This window comes from Alnus glutinosa, chromosome 12 (genome assembly GCF_958979055.1).
Source record: "Alnus glutinosa chromosome 12, dhAlnGlut1.1, whole genome shotgun sequence".
NCBI classification, from domain to species: domain Eukaryota; kingdom Viridiplantae; phylum Streptophyta; class Magnoliopsida; order Fagales; family Betulaceae; genus Alnus; species Alnus glutinosa.
Window position 1 is genome coordinate 26,701,705 of NC_084897.1, and position 14,701 is coordinate 26,716,405.

Consider the following 14,701-nt stretch of genomic DNA (forward strand, 5'->3'; position numbering starts at 1 on the left):
ATGATTCAAATAAATAGACCGGCCCACTGGTTTGGCCACCGAAAAAGACAGTTTGAAGTCGCAAAGCAGTATCAAAACTGCCTACACTACACCAATTGCAGCAATCGTTTATTTTTCAATAAATATGTTCGGATTGCCTATAACAATGATTTTATCACATATTTATTTAATGTATATTTAGACTATTTATCTGGGGCTGTGTCTATGGCCTTTTACAAGAGGCTAATTTATTATTTACTACTCCACTATTCTGAATTTACATGTAGGCCAAATAAATAATAAACAAAATAATGTACATCGTTACAGGAAATGGATATGAAATTGTTTTCCTTGAAATTCAGAAAGCAAAAATTATACATTTTCTGAGTGAGAAGGTAGTAATCACCATAATCCTTTTTCTACTTGGAGAGTCGACAGACAAGTTTGCTTACTCTTGTAGATATTACTAACCAAGGTATTATCCCAACCTGCAGTAACATTAGGAGACCAATCAGAAGCAATATTAGGAAACACATATGCACTGGAATACATGCTTTGGTAAGTAAACTCTCCCTCTATCATACACATAACCTTTTATTATTTTTCTGGATGAGTAATTTACAGGTTCAGTTGAGTAAACAGTTGCGCTCATGGCCCAACACTTTCATGTAGGATATGGACAAGGGTTTTCATCTATTTCATGGTAATGATTTAAAATAGTTACATCTAACGGTATATATATGAAGTCAATGTTAGCACATTTTTTTAAAAAATAAAATACTTCTTATACACCATTAGATACACCAACTTTAAATTCTGACTATAAAATGAATACTTCTCCATTTCATTTCCTATTCCGTAGGATATGGCCTCATGAGCCGAGTACATTGTCAAGCATTTAATTTAACACATAATGCATGCAAAAGAATCCTAATGTAGGAGCATTGTGAAAATAGGAAATCTCACCGGGATTCTTCTTCTTCTAATCAGTACAAGGAAATCTCCTCAGTTACCTCCTTTTGTCTAATAAAAGAATAAGATCCTAAACTTATTAGGACAAGGTTCAAAGAAGATGGTCCTTTCCTCTTTTTGTCCAATAAAAGAAAAATATACTAAAAATTTTAGGACTAGGTTCAAAGAAGATGGTTCTAAGAGCATTATGAGATTACTAGCTCCATAAAGTACACGATGTCAACTGCTAGGAGGTGTTCATCCAAGTACATCGGTGAATGGTTACCACGATAACACCCACTTCAAAGCTTTTTCTGTCATCAGGTTGCACCAAGTGTGTTCTTCTCTTGAAAAATAAATTTCCATGTAATCTTTCTAAAATATTTCCAACAATTTAAGATACACTAAAGCCGGTATAGGAAGTGAGGCTCAGCCCAGCCATTTCTCAGTGGATGACTAGTGTAACAAATTTCCCATTCTTCACATAGGGCTTCTCTTATAGAGGATATAAGGAAATAATAAGAGAAGAGAAAAAGTCAAAGGTTATTTACCATAACATTGTTGTTCAATGTACCTCCGGCCCTCCAAGATAACACCCTCCCTGCAAAGAAAAATAAAAAGTAGATACATAAATACAAAATAGGGCAAGAATATTCGGGATAGTTTCAATCATGCCTACCAGTGGAAGGACATTTGGAAAGTACATCATAATTTTATTAGCTGAATAAAATTTTAAACAGAATGGTGTGGGTGGAAATGAAAATCAACATAAAATTTGGAGGCCACCATAACCATAAGTATTGTCTTACGGAGGTCACCATAACCATAAGTATTATCTTACAGTTGACCGTGTTTTCTAAGCAAAACCAAACACCGAGAAATGTAGAAAATGTTTTACCGAAAATGTTTTATGTCGAAACAAACGGAGTCTTAGTTTAGAAAAGCATGTCATAAGCTGATCAATCAAACTACAAGTACACAAAGCAGAACTGCAAGGGCATAAGCAAACATAGTAAAATGATTAATGGCAAGAAGCATTACCAAAGGGTTGCACAAGTTGCTGAGATATGGTGGCAACCGGAACCCTCCAAAACCAGCAAATGAGCGCAAAATATGTCAAAACCTACAAGACACAACCAGATCAATAAACTCTTTGCAACTCAACCAAGGGAGCAAGTTAACTTGACAAATCCTCAAAATACTCCAAAATCACCTTAGAGAGAAACAGAACTTTCAGATACAAATCATATGACATTTTCATTTCCTTGCTCTCTGATTCTTGATCTGGAAATCAGTGAAGTGTCAGAAGCTTAAAACTAGAACAATAAAACAAATTAACAGAAGCCTCATAATTTCCAACCTGGAAGACACGGATGGAAGAAAAGAAAGCAGCAGGAATTAATAATTTCAATTGAAATATGAAATAAACAGATAAAGCCCAAAAACATCCAGAAAAAAGGATCTCCTAAGGGGTTTTTTTTTAAAAAAAATATATATATTTTAAGTTTTGCAAAATGGCAGTGCGAAAGCTACATTAGACATAAATGAATTAATAGAATAATAGTTGACATAATAAATCTAAAGGAAGCTAGTAGGCTGATAACTCAAGACAATGAACGACGCAACCACTAAGCAGCAAACAATTGCCATAATAGTGCAATTGATCATTCAACAAATTAGATTCAATATAAATTTATAAATTAAACATGCTGACAAGTCCCTTAAATGAGTAAATATAAGTGAATGAGTTGAGCTGCAAATTATCTCACAATTTGCAAGTTCCTTCTCCTTGGTGGCTGCTAACCTCCTAAGTTTTGCAGCTTGTGCGAATGTTGATGGCCTGCAATCAACAAAGAAGCAAATCATATGGTCATGTTGATATTTAACATAGACTCTTTGAAAGGTAAATTGATATTTAAGACCAAAATATTCCATTAAGTTCCACCCTTGATGTTGCAAGCACGCTTGGGGGACTACATGTGTTTAGGAAAAAACGCTGGAGATTAATTAAGAGAGAGAGAGAGAGAGGATAGAATGTCGTATTCAGGTTAGAATATTATAGTCAATCTAAATTCTTCCAATGAGATCAATAGTATTAATCAGCATAATTAGATTGCTCGATTCATCGTAAATAGATACCCGACAAGCATAATTTTTTAATTTTTTTTTTTTAAAAAAGGGACTTAATTCTAGACACTACAACTATTCTAGGGTCCTCACTGGGCAACATACTTTAAAAGCACTACAAGCTTTTGGAATAATTACAAACATCGCATGACACATAATGATATACCACTAATGGTTAAACATCACAAACTGTTTTGCCAAGTTAGTTGTTTCATAAGAAAACTAATACCCACGAAATGTTGTTTAGACTTAATCAGAGTTTTGATATTAGTGCCCCTACTAAGGGTGCAAAATAGATGAACAAACTCCACCAACAAGGGAAAGGCAATGCAAGGATGATTAGAAGTGTTATATCTCAATGGCAACAATGTCAATCATGACAAGCAGCAGGTCACAAATAGGACACAAATTTTATTTCATTTGAGTCGGCATTTACTATCCATGAGACATTTCAAAGTACAACTGTCAATTAACACAAATAAAACCCAAAGTTAAACAACATATGCCTAAGGTTTTTCAGGCAAACATATACAACTAAACCCAAAGCTAATCATATCAAATAAGAAGATACTAACATCGCAAAACATGAGTGTAAATGCCCATGAATAAAACAAACTTAGATGGAGAGGTGAGGAAAGAGACTTCACATAAACCTCTAGAATCACTCACTGTGACAAGGAGCTCGCTTCTTTCAGTAGTTGATTTATCTCTCCACGCAATTGGATTACTACTGCACTCTTGGATCCTTTCTGAAAATAAATCACATGAACTAATAAGAGTTTATTTAAGAACAGGCAACTTAAGTAGAAATCAACTTCATGTGCCTCACTGCCGATATTATACTAAGAATAGTAAACTTCAATTACTCAAAGAAATTTGTAACCTTAAATAATATACATCTCAGATATCCAATACAGGAGTAATCTCTTGGTTCCTGTACAACAGATAATTATGGCATGGGAAACGAGCAGACCAAAATCTTTCCCTGAGAAGACCAGCTTATAATTATTGCAGTTAAGAACCATTATTTATATCTATATCTATATTTATATACATCTATCTATTTATCCATTAATCTATCTATCTATGAATACACACGCACACAGATACGTGTGTGTGTGTGAACTGCTACGTTGCAGACAATCATAATTTTCAATGCCCAACCTTTCAAAAAATTAAAAGATAACCTAAGATTCATAATCTGAATTTCAGTTAAGCTTTCTGTTAACAGTAATTTTGGTTTAATTCGAATTTCTGAAAGAATGATGATATAAAATCAACAAATTTAGAACAAAATTCAATTCTATAATGTGCCACAGATTCATACAAACTATCAAGTATCACGATCATTCCTAAGCAATAATGCGATGCCACCTCTACTCGCAATCGTATTCCAACTCACAGAAATCACACGACAATATTTGAATCTTCAATTTATTAGCACACAGGAATCGAATGAAGATTGGAATTTATCTGAAGGTACCTTTTTTAAGTGTTCGAGCCACCTGGAGAGGAGCTGGAAGCTGATGACGATCATGAAGATTAGAGGAGCTGCGAGCGAGCCTCGGTGTTCTTGGGTTTCTTCTCCTCCCATCTCTCTCTCTCTCTCTCTCTCTCTCTCTCTCTCTCGCTCGATTCTTCGTTGTTCTTGCCGTGACAAAGGAGGGATTATGGTGAAAGAAGATCGGTTAAATGCTCGGGCCGAGCCGGAACTGGACTCTCATGGAGCGGGTTAGCAACGGTTAAGGGGTCCAAGGCTTTGGCTAGAAGCCCGGTCTGTCAACCATGCAGATTTTTGGGATTGTGGTGTGACTCAAACGGATGAAAAATAATGCATGCATTAAATTTATTCCAATTAGATTTTGTCATTGCATTTATTTTAATATAAAATGGTTTCTGAAGAAAAATTGTTCAATTCAGTATTTTTTTTTCTTTTATTGTTTCCTTAATATCAAATATATTTTTCTATTGAATCTATAAATCAATAATAATAAAAAAAAGGCTCAAAATTATCACCCAATACTATTGTCAACAATTTTTAAGAATAATAATACACCACAAGAATATACAGATGGGGGAGGGACTATGAGGGGGAAGGAGCTTTTTATCTTTTATTTTTTATTTTTTAGGGGAAGGAGGGTGAGATAATTGGTCTTTAATTATTATTATTATTATTATTTTTTATTTTTTAACAATGGTTGATCCCAAGGGTTAATAGGCATTGCTATATAAACCCAATAAAATGAGGGTGAGATGAAGGTGTAATATGTAATATTATTCTTTAATTTTTGGAGATGTGGTGGGAGAGAGAAAGCAATATGAATTTTGAAAAATGACTCATGCTTTTAGAGATGCCTAAACAATTATTCTCAAATGGAAATAAAGTTATTGTTGACCCAAAAATCAATTTGACCTAAGTATTTGGTACGAAAACAATGTTGCAAAATTTGTTTCAATCTAACAATATTCCCTAAGTCATTTCCAATATTAATCATAATAGCATCTACATATAATGAAATGCTGAATGATTCATCTGGCATATGTAAAGACTAAACTCTAATATTGTTTCAAAAAACTTCACAAACCATACTTTCAGTGAATGTGTTGATCATACAAGGCCTTATTCAAACTTACATACATCTCCATAATACCCCCTAAACAACAAATCCAAGTGGGTTGCTAATGTCGGATTAGTAGAAATTTAAAGTATAAAAATTCCAACATTGGGGTTTTTATAGTATCAAAATTCTATTAACTATTGGGCTTTGAGGTTGGTGGACAACATCAAGCTTGTCCCATGATTTTGATTTTACTCCTTAAAAAAATAAAAAAAATCCAACATAATAGTTTTTACAAGCTTTCGTGGAATCACATTCCAAGGCTTCTATAGATATATAATTAGTGGACCATACCACCAATTTTATCAGAATAAAAGTATAAAATCTTTTCTATAGCAAGGTCAGCTTTCATTGATAATTGACCAGATGAACTTTGGAGTGAACCTCGTGGCTCACAATAACAGGACACAAAGAAAAATGATTATTGTACAACTTACTAGCACAACTCTTACACAACTCAAGACATATTGGTAGGACCCATGCATGGTGAGACTTGTGTAAGTGGATTGTGCAACAAACACATTCCGAACACAAAATATATTAGACAAGTACATTGCACGATCTAATAAATAAAGTGATTGATGGGAAGTATGAGAACCAAGCAAAACAATAAGTACAATACTTCAAGCAAAATGGGCCAACCAAGCCAGTTGTATACTCTATCCCATAGCCATTTCTTTGTTGTGAGGCATCATTTTTTGGTATGCTTGGTCCCCGCAAGGCTTACTTGTTGATAACTCACTTGTACCCAATAATTAGGGTGGGTATCGGTCAAATTGGTAATAATAGAGGGTATCTCATTTACAGCTCCGATAAGGTCGGTGAAGTCAATAATGTTCATTCCGACATGGGCAATTTCGAGAACTACATTAACGAAAGCTCAACCTATTATATTAACAACTACATCACATAGAGCGCGCACAAGGAGGGGAAAGGAGAGGAAGGTGTCACCAGTAACAACTTCGATGGGTCTGTCAAGGACAAAGAGACTAGAGAGGCAATCATGAGAGAGAGACCGAGTCTAAGAAGTGAGAGGAAGCACAATAGGGTTAGAGAAAGAGATAATTATATATTAAGTTCAAAACGACGTTGTTTTAATTTTAAAAATAAAAACAGACAAACTTGCGGTTCGGATCAAAAACAGACTTCTCAATTTTTATATCGACTATCGAATTGAACTGACTTGGGTAGAATTTTCATAAGCCGACCCATAAGTTAAGTTGGTTGATAAAATTTGGGGCTACTGATAATCCAATCTATCCAACCATAGAGAGCTCATTGGGCCCGATGGCAACTGAAATACCCATTGCCGAAGAGCCCTTAAAGCCCATCCACCAAGGAGCTCGCTAGCCTATCAAGGACATTAGGAACAAACAGACCAAAAAAGAGCCCATCAGCCTAGCCCAAAGGCCTGCCATATTCCAAGACCATAATACACATATACCACGTGGGTAAAATGAAATCCGTATAAAAAAAATAAAATAAAATCCCGTATGTACATATCAGAAGTCAAATTATAAATATCAAGCCAGCAATTTGACATAATTAACCTTCAAGGCAATAGTATCAGAAAGCAGAAACATCAATCAGTCTTTGTGGTCCCCTGGTGAGTCCCAACTCCCAAGTACCAGCTATACCACCCCTCGGACTCGGACTCGGAGAGTCGTAGCATCAAGGGGCAGGGCTAGATTTGTCATTCCACGCACAAAGAACCTCACGTGTCCAGTCCGTGACTGTTGAGCCAGCGATTTTTGAGAAGAAACACACAAGAAAGCACAAACGACTAAACGAGCATAAAAGAGAGCTTCGGAAAAGCCAATAGAGTGAGAGCACACGGATAGAAGACGTGGCAAAAGATTTTTGAAATCCCGCCTAAACCCGGACTTCAATTCGTTCGTGATTCAATTTTAATTTCCTAGCGTGTTTTTTTTTTGGGCCACGCCTCTCTCAAGCCCCTTCTTATCTCTCTTTCTCTCACACACACATACCACCACACCAGCAAAGCAAAAGCGTTAATATCTCTCATCTCTCTCTCTATTTTTCTCTTTGCCTCCTTAGTTTTCTTCTGGGAAAACCCTAACCCTAAAGGTATAAATCGCCTACTCTGACCGAATCGCACCGGTTTTCACTGGTTTCCGACCGTTTCTCACAGTTTTCGTCGTTTTCGTGCAGAAAATCGCTATGAAAGGCGGTAAGTCTAAGGCTGACACCAGAAAAACCGACAGCAGGTTAGTTTTGGTGGTATTTTTTCGTTTTCGAACCTATGTTTGCGATTATTTGTTTTGACGATGACGATTCAGATCTTAGATCTCTTGTAGTTTAGCTCGTTTTGTTTCGAATGCAAGTGTTTTGCATATTTTCTGAGCGTGTTGGATTTGTGAATAGGCTGAGAAGTAAAACTGCTGCAGCGGGAAAGAAACCATCGAAGAAAGCCGCAAAAGATCCAAACAAGCCGAAGAGGCCTGCGAGTGCCTTCTTCGTTTTCATGTATGAATTCTGAATCTCATTCAAATACTTACAGATCCGTGGTTTTCTCATTTTTCTATTAGTTGACTTTAGTTTCCATTGTTTAATTTATATCGAAAAACGTTTTCGATTTTTAATAATTGTTTCGTAATGAATAAATAAAGGGAGGAGTTTAGGAAGCAATACGCAAAAGAGCATCCCAATAACAAGGCCGTGTCCGCGGTAACTAATTCCTCCGACTCGGATCTACACGTTTTTAGTTATCTTGTTCTTGATTCATATTTTTCTTCAATCATTTGAATTAATATGCATTTATCTTTGGAAATAAATAAATATTAGGTCGGTAAAGCTGGAGGAGAAAAATGGAAATCGCTATCTGAAGCTGTGAGTATTTTCCTTTTCAAAATTATTGGAGTATTTATTTAAGAATTTTGAGCATTAAAATCAATCGCTTTTTGGTTACTCTCATATTTTCAGGAGAAAGCTCCTTATGTAGCCAAAGCAGAGAAGAGGAAGACCGAGTACAACAAGAGCATGCAGGCTTACAATAAGAAATTGGTAAATAATTTTTCTTAATTAAATCACTATCCTTTTTATTATTATTATATTGAAGATTCGTTTCTAATAATTGTTTGATTTTTTTTTTAATATATATAATAGGCTGAGGGAGGAAACGGTGCGGATGAGGAAGAGTCTGACAAGTCCAAGTCCGAAGTGAACGATGAGGAGGACGAAGAGGATGAGAGCGGAGAGGTTGTTTGTGATAGTCTTTTTCAGTATTCAATTCTTTCGCTCAAATTCTCAATATGTTTTTGTTGCTGACAGTTTGTTTTTGTTTGTAGGAGGAAGATGACGATGAAGAGTAGATGAAAGCGCGGGGGGATGAGCAATTGGTGTAGTGATTGCTTAGGACTACTTGCAATTTCAGATTCACTCTTTTGTCTAATATCATAAAATAGCTACTTTTTATTTCCTTTAATGGTAGAATTAGATTAGAGAAAGAAGGGATTAGTTTCAGGATCTTCCTGTGTTCCCATGTGGTTCTGTACCTAATCTTTTCCTCCTTCAATGATTTAGCCTGAGATATTGCCTTCATGCTTTAATTTTTGTTTTTTTTTTTCGCTCTATTTAGTTGTTAATCTTCTAGTGGCCCTTTGACCACAGGCTACCCTGATGGGTACAAGTTTCTTAGTTTTTTATTCATTGTGGAAGGTACCAAGTGATGGGCTCCTTGGTGACAAGAAGCTTTTGGTTGCGTGCTTACGTTCCCAGTCTCTCTCACTTGTTTCTTTCTTGGCGTGAATTAAGGAGGAGCGATGTCTTGAGGAGTTGGGCTAATTGGTTTGGCCGTACACTGAAGAAATTGATTTTTAAAACCCTTGGCTTTGGTGAATTAATAAATAATAATGAGTCCGTAGGGGTTAATGTTAATGTTAGGCAAACTTGATGCGGTCAACGCAATGGGAAATGGCTCATTTTATGCGGCGAACGGTAAAACTTGCTATAGACATGGGGAAGTCGGGTAGGTGGGTTTTGCTCTGCAATCATGTAAATTTCAACTCAAGATGCATCCATAATCCCATTCTCTGAATGGTGACTTTAAAGGGATTTTATATCATTCAGGGAATAGTGAACTGACGGAAATAATGAATAGCCAAGAAAATGGCCGTTGAACCTTTCATTTCATCTACTACCTATACTTGGGTGAAAATGCCGTTGAACCCAAAATTCATTGGCTATCTTCGCCTTTGTTAAAAAACGACCACACAAAAAGAGGGGATAAAGTCGTTCATACGATAATGCCATCGTTGGCAAATTTATAAAGTAAAACATACTGCTCGAGAAAAGAAAGAACGTAAAATATTACGTCACTGACTTTTAGGTGCAAATCGGATTAAACTGGTATAATTAGTGATCTGAACAACTTATACTATGATCATCTTATATTTTAGGCCTTGAAGGTAATAATCCAGGAGCGGATCCATAAAGGGGCCAGGGGACTGGCCTCCCTAAACTCCAAGATTTTTTCTAAAAGCAAAAAAATAAAAATATTATTCCTGATTTTTTTTTTTTCCTTCAAATTGTCAAGTCTGGATCAATCACCGGGTAATATGTTCTTAAGAGTAATGCGACCTAATAGTGTCTGACATTGTCACATTAACCAATAAAAAGAAATCACAAGATTTGTTCAAATTTAGCAGTCAATGTCACTACACTTAGTAGCAACCGAGAGCTGATACATGGGGGACGAAAAACCGTCCCCCAACCCTCCCTTTTTAATATAAAATCAAAAAAAATTAAAAAAAATCATCTAATGTGACATTAGATAACACTTTTTTATTTTTTTTTTTGATTTAAAAACATAAAAGGGAGGGTGGAGGACGATTTTTCATCCCCCACAAATCATTTCCCGTAGCAACCACCAAGCAAGATTGCAATGACTATCAACTCTTGCTCATTAGGAGTGGTGCGACTATTTTGAAGGTTAAATAGAAGTGATTTAACCAACCCTTACTCCAAAAAGGTGGTTAGTCATCTTGGGAGTGGTTATAGGTGGCTGTCCGGCCACTATCAAGAGTTCATTTGTGCAATTTATTTATTTAATCATCGCATTAATGAGTCGTAGTGTACCTCTTGCTAGCCTTTTCATGTACGTGTTAATTAGGAGAAAAATTTCTAGCCTACTAGGAAAACCCGAACCGGTTCAAATGGCCCCTTAGAGCATTTCTAGTAGCCTTATCAAAATAGTTTTTTAGCTATTTTGGTGAGCCAATTTGTTGAAAATCTTGAAAAACCACTCCGCCTCACCATTTTAACCAAAAAAAATTGATGACTGAAATCAAATTAGATTAGGCATTTTCACTCAACAACCTACTCACCAAATTTTGTTTCACCTTTCTTTCTCACATGATTAGCACACTTTTTTCTCTCATTTTCTTTTCTCATCTCCCATCTCTCACACGATAATGTCCTTATTTCATGGATATGAATGATTTTTTGTAAAAAGATTATATAGAGAATAAATAAATAAATATGAAAAAATTATTATTTAAATAGAATAGTGAATATTGACTAGTTAAAATGGTGAGGCTGCTGGTGAAATTTTAATAAAGTGGCTCACTAGAATAGAAAAAAGTGATTTTTAGTTATTTTGTTGAGTAAAATTTGGTGAGGCTACTAGGAATGCTCTAAAAAGTTATTTTGGTGAGCCAATTTGATGAAAACACTACAAAATCGCTTCCAACAGCCTCATTTTAACCAAAAAAATTTGATGACTGAAATTACTCACCAAATTAGATGAGGCATTTTCACTCACCAATCCACTCACCAATTTTGTTTCACATTTCTCTTTCACATGATCAGCACACTTTTTTCCTTTTTTCTCTCATTTTCTTCTCTCATCTCCCATCTCTCACACACGATAATGTCCGTATTTTATGGACATGAAGATTTTTTATAAAAAGATTAAATAGAAAAAGAATAAAGAAATATGAAAAAAAATATTATTTAAATAGGATAATAATAGTAAATAGTTAAAATTGTGAGACTGGTAGGAGAATTTTTAAAAAACTTGACCCACCATAATTGAAAAAGGTGATTCTCTCACTCTACAAAACACTTGCACTACTCTCCTCACCAGGTTTCCAGCTGAGCAATGGCCGGTCCGGGCAAATGCTTCCTCGTCACAGGTCCTCCTGTAAGCGAATTCCATTTTGTAATAGAAGCTTGTAATATAATGTCTTTTTGATTTCTTTTTGTAAAGACTATGTCTGGGTATTTTTTCTTGCAGGGTGTGGGTAAAACCACACTGATTATGAGAGTTATTGAAGCCCTAAAAGCCTCTAACCCCACCTTGAAAGTTCAGGGCTTTTACAGTCGTATGCTCTCTCTATCTCTTTGTCTTGCTTTCTGATGAATTGGGTCTATTTATTTGTATGAATTTTTGTGATGGTGGTTTTGTAGGTGAAGTTAGACAAGGAAGCGAGAGAGTGGGTTTTGAGGTGGTCACTTTAGACGGCCGTATTGGTCGACTCGCCTCCACCACTATTTCAAGGTCTCCTTCTCTCGCTCTTTTCCTCTTTTCTTTGCTCAGTCATATCTCATTGAATCTCTTTTATTTATATCTTTGAATGTGATAATAATATATGCAAAAACACATCTATCAAACCTTTTTTGGAAGAACATATTCAAATTTGGGATCTCTAGTATTTTCATTCCTTGTAATTGGTTAATTGTGCTGTTAATATACCGATTTCACGTGCCAATAGAACTTGAGTTTGAGTTTTGTTCATGGAATGTGATGGTCCTTTAATTGACATCCGAAGGATTGCTTTACTACTGGTTTCTAAATGGTGTTTGCTTGCCGCAGTGGCGAATGAACTAGTAGGGAAGGTGTTTTTCTTTTTCTTTTTTTTCTTTTCTTTTTTTGTTTTAAAAAAAAAAAGAAAAAAAAAAAGCTTAAATATTGGACACAGCGAAGTAGTGAACTTGTAATAGAGCAAGGTTGAGAATCTTTCACATTCTGACTGCACATTCATTTTGTTTTCAACCGATGAATGTGGTGTCTGTCGACTAACTCAACTCCGTTACATTTAAGATTGGTCGGATATTTCTTTCCCATCTTTGTCTTATGTGTCAACATCTTTCTTTCTCTTCCGTTTTGGAAACAGAAGGATTTTTTTTTTTTTTTTTTTTTTTTTTTTTTTTTTTTTTTTTTTTTTTTACACTGCAGGTTCTAAAAGAAGCTGGAAAACTTACAAGGTTGTTTGGTAAAAATTAACTACACCCATTAAACATATGCCGCATTAGAAGTGCTAGTAGCATTCATGACTTTTTTCTCTCTAATAATTCTGACTGTTGAATGCATTGCTGATGAACTACAGCATATTTCACTTAGTTGGATAGACATGAATCTTTCCTTGGCTTCATTGGTTTCTAGATTTGTTATCTTAAAATTCACGGGAAGTTACATACCATGTTACTGCTTACTACCAAATTGCCTTTCTCTTCAATGTAAACTACTTTTTTCTTTTAATTGATCACTTTAATTTGTCATAATTTTCAACACCAGCTAATGGATCTTTTGCAATGGCAGTCCCGAGTCTTTTAGATGGCCTAATGTCGGGAAGTACAAAGTAGATATAACATCATTTGAGTCACTGGCGCTACCTGAGTTGCAGGTGAGTTGGTTTGTCAAAGATGAATTATTAACATATATGAGCTTATTTGTCTTTTGCAATTCTAGGGGTGGATCTAAAGGCATGCAAATTGTTATTAGGTCAGAGAGGATACTGATCTCTTCATCGTTGATGAGGTTGGGAAGATGGAGATGTACAGTTCATCTTTCTTCCCCGCAGTTCTGAAAGTTCTTGAATCAAGCATCCCAATTTTGGCTTCTGTCCCTATTCCGAAATTTGGCCGTGATATTCCTGGAGGTACATTTGACTGACACAAATCTTTTGGCCTCATCACTACTTAAGTTGTCATAGGCTTTTCTATTTTATTATTTCCTATACTTGTGATGATACTTTTGTAAATAGGAAACCTAGAATCTTAAGGTTATACAAGAGAGTTTTGTAAATTAAGTATGTTAAGTCTTTTGGGCCTTTAAGAAGGACGTTCCTCTGCTTTTTCAAACACTAAAACAGGATTAAAATGCTAGTTAGACACTTCTATTAAACGAAGTTTCAGACTATGTCTACTATCTCTCTTCTTGCTTTTGTGCTCGTTTTCTAAATGACTAGGGTGTCTGAATTTCTGCAGTTGCAAGGTTGAAGAATCACCCAGGGGCAACTATTTTTACATTGACCTCAAGTAACAGGGATGCTGTTAAAAATCAGATATATTCCATGTTGGTAGATTTGCTGAGTAAAAACTAGGTGTTGCCCCAAATATTGGGTTTTAAATTTTTATATATACAGTAAACACTAGGACAGTTTGGCGGTCATGTGGTGGCTGCTGGCGACTGACAAGCACACAATGGCCAACGCACCACCGGAGTGTTCCAATGGCCATATAGTGACCGCTAGACACATGTAACACTGGTTCTTATTTATTTATTTAATAGTAGTTTTCATACCTGTTACCAAACATGTTTTCATGAAAATAATCTACAAAATTTGTTCATTTTATGTATTTGTAAAGTGTTTTCAAAAACACTTTATGAAAACTATTTTTGTGGGGGCCATATTAAAGACTTGTTTGAGTAATCATTTTTGAAAACTGTTTTTCCGTTTTCAACAACAGAAAACCGTTTTTGAGAACGGTTGCAAAACAGGTTTATTCTATTATTCTACACGTAAAAAGAATTGTTTGTAGAATGTATACAATTATGTTTGATAATGGTTTTGAAAAGTGTTTTTTAGTTTTGGTTTGAAAATGTGTTTTGATGTAATATAATTTATATAAAGGTGAAAAATGTTTTTTTGGTGGGATCCAAATTTGAAGTATTTTGTGTTTTGAAAATTGTTTTGCATTTTGAATTGTTTGTTGACGATCTTGTGAACCAAACAATGCCACTGAATATGGTATAGCTTCCTGTTTAGGGCATTAGGCAAAAT

At 35.3% G+C, this 14,701-nt stretch overlaps 3 protein-coding genes across 3 annotated transcripts; 2 read left to right on the forward strand and 1 right to left on the reverse strand.

Moving 5' to 3' along the window:
• Positions 1 to 203: 203 nt before the first annotated feature.
• LOC133851906 (protein GET1-like) lies at positions 204 to 4,847 on the reverse strand. The gene is made up of 7 exons (XM_062288532.1): positions 4,541 to 4,847; positions 3,727 to 3,806; positions 2,700 to 2,770; positions 2,144 to 2,214; positions 1,972 to 2,053; positions 1,482 to 1,531; positions 204 to 467 (listed from the first exon to the last, which is right to left on the reverse strand). The coding sequence occupies exons 1-7, from the start codon at positions 4,649 to 4,651 to the stop codon at positions 399 to 401; spliced, it is 534 nt and encodes a 177-aa protein (XP_062144516.1). The 5' UTR covers positions 4,652 to 4,847; the 3' UTR covers positions 204 to 398.
• A 2,750-nt stretch (positions 4,848 to 7,597) lies between these two features.
• Positions 7,598 to 9,236, forward strand: LOC133851502 (HMG1/2-like protein). Its single transcript, XM_062287943.1, has 8 exons — positions 7,598 to 7,763; positions 7,848 to 7,903; positions 8,061 to 8,162; positions 8,306 to 8,363; positions 8,481 to 8,525; positions 8,619 to 8,699; positions 8,802 to 8,894; positions 8,984 to 9,236. Exons 2-8 carry the CDS (start codon positions 7,857 to 7,859, stop codon positions 9,005 to 9,007), a joined length of 450 nt encoding a protein of 149 aa, XP_062143927.1. The 5' UTR covers positions 7,598 to 7,763; positions 7,848 to 7,856; the 3' UTR covers positions 9,008 to 9,236.
• A 2,486-nt stretch (positions 9,237 to 11,722) lies between these two features.
• Positions 11,723 to 14,267, forward strand: LOC133851784 (uncharacterized). The gene is made up of 6 exons (XM_062288360.1): positions 11,723 to 11,838; positions 11,932 to 12,019; positions 12,105 to 12,195; positions 13,237 to 13,321; positions 13,420 to 13,576; positions 13,905 to 14,267. The coding sequence occupies exons 1-6, from the start codon at positions 11,797 to 11,799 to the stop codon at positions 14,018 to 14,020; spliced, it is 579 nt and encodes a 192-aa protein (XP_062144344.1). The 5' UTR covers positions 11,723 to 11,796; the 3' UTR covers positions 14,021 to 14,267.
• The last annotated feature ends 434 nt before the right edge of the window (positions 14,268 to 14,701 follow it).

Coding starts and splice junctions, on each gene's coding strand:
- LOC133851906 (XM_062288532.1), bottom strand. CDS start 4,651: ATGGGAGGAGAAGAAACCCAAGAACACCGAGGCTCGCTCGCAGCTCCT. Junction 2,771..3,726: donor GAAGCGAGCTCCTTGTCACA/GTGAGTGATTCT, acceptor TGTTGATTGCAG/GCCATCAACATTCGCACAAG. Junction 1,532..1,971: donor GCAACTTGTGCAACCCTTTG/GTAATGCTTCTT, acceptor TTTTCTTTGCAG/GGAGGGTGTTATCTTGGAGG.
- LOC133851502 (XM_062287943.1), top strand. CDS start 7,857: ATGAAAGGCGGTAAGTCTAAGGCTGACACCAGAAAAACCGACAGCAG. Junction 8,163..8,305: donor AGTGCCTTCTTCGTTTTCAT/GTATGAATTCTG, acceptor GAATAAATAAAG/GGAGGAGTTTAGGAAGCAAT. Junction 8,895..8,983: donor AAGAGGATGAGAGCGGAGAG/GTTGTTTGTGAT, acceptor TTTTGTTTGTAG/GAGGAAGATGACGATGAAGA.
- LOC133851784 (XM_062288360.1), top strand. CDS start 11,797: ATGGCCGGTCCGGGCAAATGCTTCCTCGTCACAGGTCCTCCT. Junction 12,020..12,104: donor AGTTCAGGGCTTTTACAGTC/GTATGCTCTCTC, acceptor GTGGTTTTGTAG/GTGAAGTTAGACAAGGAAGC. Junction 13,322..13,419: donor TGGCGCTACCTGAGTTGCAG/GTGAGTTGGTTT, acceptor AATTGTTATTAG/GTCAGAGAGGATACTGATCT.